General features: G+C 40.0%; 1 protein-coding gene across 1 annotated transcript in view; it reads left to right on the top strand.

Moving 5' to 3' along the window:
• VIPR2 (vasoactive intestinal peptide receptor 2) overlaps positions 1–5504 on the top strand; it is a gene marked incomplete in the record, with an annotated part of 45067 nt that overhangs the window by 14141 nt on the left and 25422 nt on the right. Inside the window, 1 exon segment of the mRNA XM_072412613.1 lies at positions 3514–3621. Within this exon segment, the coding sequence (XP_072268714.1) occupies positions 3514–3621 (108 nt within the window).

Here is a 5504-nt window from a genome sequence, read left to right as displayed (position 1 = left end):
GTCTCTTTGAGTATACCAATGGGTGGCAAGGCATGACTTCACCTGAAACTCCTATCCCCTATATTTTGCTACCTCTCCCAACTTCTTTTTGGACCTGTGGTTCTTTATTACTATGGCGATGAATAATATTACACAGTATTAATATAGGGCCATCATATTACAAAGTGCATTGTTAAATCACTAACTGTCCCTCAAAGGGGCTGAGTATTGAATGTAGCCATATGGCAATACCATAGTCTAGGGTAAAGCCAGTTATGCTAACTGCATGTTTTTTGAGATGTGGGAGGAAACCCACACAGACACAAGGAGAACATATAAACTCTTTGCAGATGGAGTGCATGCTGGGATTTGAACCTGTGATTTAGTGCTTCAAAGACCAGAGTGTTACCAACTGAGCCAACCATATCAATGAGTTTTTATTATGCTAATTGATCTCATTCTACATGGTAGCCGTGTTATTCTGTCATTTAAGGATTAAATGTTTGGTATATTTGGTAAAGCATTGTTTACAAAAATGTAAAGTAAAACAAAACTAAGATAAAAATCAATTGAGGCTGCAGATCATGACAGTATGTTCACAGCTCATATCAAAGTTGCTGTCAGGACCATTTTAGGGATAAAGTCTAGCTTTGCTTCAAAATCCTCCCTGAGGTCTAGGGCATATTTTAACATATTTTATTACAGAATTCCACCTGGTTCTGTTCAGGGAAATCACACTGAATATTTTTTAGTATATTACAGCTGGATGAGCTCAGCAGGAAGAATTTGAATCATCGGGTTAGTCTTTCTGTATTTAAAAATAGTACAACATGTACCATGATCCTTCAGTGGTTTCATGCTGTCAGAGGCATTTGTAATGGAAGCTTAATGATAATGCTACGCAGTGATAGACTTATTAATCCTGTTTTATAACGGTGCCCAATATAAGTTAGTGTACTGTGGATGAGAAGGAGTTTATGGAGCTTAATTTAAGTTTAAAGAAATTCAAAATACTAATAATGAACTCCAGGCAAACTACTAAATACAATGATAAAATACATATTTGGTACCTGTTTGTGCTGCCAAACGATTTAGTTTCTTTCCATCCATCAAAAGTTGAAAGTTTTTTTCAGAAACCCAAATTTCCTTCCAACATGTTTGTTATTCTGTTTAGTTGTTGTAAACTCTGCTGACCCCTAAACTCTCCATTACATATATCTGACCCTTAAACAGGCTTGCGGCAGTTCAAAATGAGGCAGCTTAAGGTCAGTTTCTCAGCAAACAAAGTTCAGGCTCCTGCCTGGGTGCCATGCCGCGAGGCAAGAAGACTCCCGGTTCCAGAAGAGCGGGTAAGGGGACGGCCCTAGCCCGCTATTTCGCCTCTTCAGACCCCTCTGGCCCGCAGCACGAGGCGCCCAAGATGGCGTCGGCCGGCACCCCCTCCCTCTCCCTCCATGAGAGAGCCGCTGCTGCAAATCCGGATGGCTTCAGGGCACCTTCTCCTGTTAACTCAGGAAGCCATGCTGAGGGCATGAAGGGCCCCCGGGATCATATCCTCCTGGGGCCCAGCAATACCACAGAGGCCCCACAGTACATTAATATGGCGCCAGTCAACACCTCCCCCTCCTTTCCTGGTGAGAATGCCGCGGTGGTAGCTCAGGGGGGACATGTATCTCACTCCCTTACAAACTCCAGAAGGCTAGCTCTGCATCCAGGAGACCCCAGAGATCAGGCTATTATAGGGGTGGACACTAATGATGCAGCACATCAAATGGGTGGCCCTGGAAGATGCACAGTCTCCAGTAATGCTGAGAGTTGCGGCGTGGTCCCCGGTGGAAGATACGGTTGCTTTGCGCCGACATCCCCTGATAGGTGAAACGCTAAGAGTGGTGTCGAGGTATTTTCGGGCGGAAGGCCTTATCTCGTTCCCCTCCCCTATGTCCCCCATCCTAGGACATCCCAAGTTCCCGACCAGCAGAAGAGACCCAGTATATAGGTCCTGGATTGACAATGGGATATACCGTGCTACTCATTTCCTGCTCCATTCTGGATGGTCCACTACAGGACAGCTTCAACAAGACCACTCCCTCCCGAGTCTAGATAACTGGAGATCTATACAGTTTCAGCATTTTATCAGATCTTTACCTCCAGCACAAGACTTTAACCGCCCATTAGGTGCTCTGGAGAGTCTATGTATCAAAGGGAATGCCCTGAGAGGAGTTCTATCCCACACATATAAACTACAACTTACACCTCAGGACAATGTAACACCGTACTTTGTCTCCAAATGGGAGAGAGACCTTGGGATTAAATTTACCAAAGAACAAATTGAGTGCATACTATACTATGGCCATAGAGCCTCTATTAGCAATCATTACCAGGAAACCAATTACAAAATACTTACCAGGTGGTATAGAACCCCAGACAGGATGGCGAAACTCTCTCAGCACGCTAGTTCGGTGTGTTGGAGATGTGGACAACATGTAGGTACGTTGTTGCACATATTTTGGTCCTGTCCTAGTTTGATGGCGTTCTGGGCGGATGTTGCTGATATTGTGCAGAGGCTGACAGAGGTGTCGATAAGGGATAAACCAGAGCTTGTCTTGCTTCATATGTCGGTGATGTCGAGGAAGTCCTACAGAAGGTCGCTGTTGCGACATTTGTTAAACGCCGCCAAGGCATGCATACCCCCGCTATGGAGACAAAGTACTCCACCTACAGTGCAGCAATGGTTGGCCAGGGTGAATGATATCCAATATATGGAGGAGCTTATGCATACAGGAGATCGTCCAACGCACGGTACTGTACGTTCCTGGTATTACTGGGATGAATTTAAGACCACTGCAGACTACTTGCTGTGTCCCCCTCTTTTTTTACCTTTATCTCTTAGGGTACACTGGGCATTTTCAATATGTGACTCATTTTATCCCCAATCCTCTAACATTGGCCCTGACCTTCAAGCTTTCCTTTTTTGCTAAAACTCTGTTGATTTGACTACAGTTTAAGATTTGTTATAGCATACCCAATGTTCTTTTTGTTATTTATACTCTCTTTTAAATTTTTAATGAAAATGAATTCTAAAGTTATTTGGATTAATCATTATTCAACCTCATAATAATTTGGTAAGACATAATGATAAAAAGTTCATCTAGCATTAGTAAAAATACTAGCAGTAATTTCTTCTTCACCATATATATTGGAGTGAAATACTAAATACTTAAAATCAACATCTGTTTTTTCCTATTATAGAGATGGGGTGAAGAATAGTTGAATTAGTATTTAAAATTTGTATTAATATTTTTTTATATAAAGCAAAAAATTGTATTATTAATAAAAAAAAAAAACAGATTCAATATGGTAGTCGGCAATTGTGTTGGTGACCTTGTTTGTTATGGAGGTCATATTGGTACTCATACATCTTCTTCTCTGTCCTGTTGTTGAATATAAATAATATTAATAAAAAAGGATGCATTAACTACAGTTTTTAGGATTTCAAGAGTGAATAAAATGAATTATCTTTCTCTTTGTACACAGGATGTTTGGGAGTTTGGGATAACCTAACATGCTGGGACCAAGCTAAATTTGGTGAAACTATCACTCAGTCTTGCCCTTTTGTGCTACGACATTTCTTCAGCAAACACGGTAAGTGACGCACTCTGTGACATTATAGAAAGGCAGAAATCCTCACTCATATTGACTTAAACCAAGCTAAGAACTGCACTACTGCATGCAAAATATTTAGGCATTATGTTTCCATCTCTTGATCTAAAATCACAGACAATGAGAAAGATGGTTAAAGGATAAAAATTGACAAACAGAAAATAAACAGATCTGACACATTTGCTCATCACATTTACTAACAGATCAAGCTCATTATATTGTTCTTCTTTGTAAGTATTTTGAAAAAGTTTTATTTTAAAGGGAGGAATATATTTCAAAAAAAAATTCTGCAGTTGACAACCGCTTTAATTAGTATAGTCATACATGATCAGACACAGAGTAGATAACAGCTGTCGCTAATTTTATAGGCCAGTTCTGAATGACAACAGTGACGGCAAAAACACTTTTTTTGAAGAGTAGTTATTACAAAAATAAGGTCTGTAAAAAAAGAAGGTAAAAACAGTTTAGCTAGAGTTGGGCTTTAATTAGGCTACCTGCATTTCTTTTCATCATGGGCAGGATTATTTTCTGCAATTAGTTTGATCTCTATTTGATTTCTTTGATCCATATTTAATGTACAAAGCTGCGCAATATGTTGGCGCTATATAAATACTGTTTATTAAGAATAATAATAATAATCTCTGCCTGTCCAGTACTGGTCTTTGAAGTTCAACTCGGATTCTACTTCTTTGCACCTTCTGAAGATTATGATATTTCACAATCTGACTTTCGCAATCGCTGACTTTCACAATCTGCTTCCATATACCATATATAAAAGCTAAACATGTAGTTTTTTAAGTACATTGAGCTACCCACGGAACAAATCATATTTAAAACAAAAATACCAGATAGGTAATACTGAAAATGAACTGCAGTGGTTATAGACACTGGATTTAATGTCTGCACCTTAGAATTAAAACAGGGCATACTCTTTAGGCTTCACTGTCCTTCTCATTTCCCCCTCTCTTCCCAACCTTCCATGTGATGTCCATGTCTTTGTTTGATGGAGCATATATTCAAGCAAAGTCCTATATGCTTTAAGTTATATCCAACTGTATTTTTTGCTGGGACATTACCTAACAGATTGTCAGTGATTTTATTATGGACCCATAATGTTCTTTGGGCACTTGAAGAATCCCCCTGTGTGTTTTGCCCCCTTTCTCCTTACATTTACATATCTTACATATCTTTTTTATCTCCTTTATGCTATCCCCCTTATTTCTCTTATCCTTTTGTTCACCCCTCCCCTTTTTTTCACTAGTGCATTGTTTATATTGTATGTGTATCTAAGTACAAATGTTCTATGTTAAATTTTTGTTTTAAAAACCAATGAAAATTTATTGAAATGGAAATAAAGCAGGGAACACAAAGGATGTGTTTTGTTTTCCAGAGGAGAACTGGACAGAGATGGTAACACCACTTTAAATTTCAGTGCATCAGTGCAAGCAAAATTAGTCAGTAGTAGTGATGAACAAGAATGCCTCTGGCATTCTCTCTAAAATTTCCTCGAAGTTCCAAAGGGTTCACAAAATTTCGCTGAACCATCGGAAATCACTATAGGAGGCTTATCGCGGCTGCATTCATAAATACAGCCGTGGGAATCCTCCTGTCAGTAAGCGATCCCCGGGCACTACAGGTCAGAATGAGGGCAAGCCCTCTCACTGAGAGAAGGATTCTCACAACTCTATTCATAAATGCAGCTGTGGTACTCCTCTTTTCAGAGTCCCGAGTCATGCGGCTTGCGTTTATGAATGAACGCAGCCGTGGGAAAAATCAGAAGATTTTTCCCATGCTGCATTCATTTATGAGCAGCCAGCGAGACTCACACTGTACTGTGCTGCTCAACTCCCCTGATTGCTCTTGCC

This window comes from Pyxicephalus adspersus, chromosome 5, assembly GCF_032062135.1.
Source record: "Pyxicephalus adspersus chromosome 5, UCB_Pads_2.0, whole genome shotgun sequence".
NCBI lineage: Eukaryota > Metazoa > Chordata > Amphibia > Anura > Pyxicephalidae > Pyxicephalus > Pyxicephalus adspersus.
The sequence above is the reverse complement of the archived record's forward strand: the minus strand, read 5'-3'. Positions and strand labels throughout refer to the sequence as shown.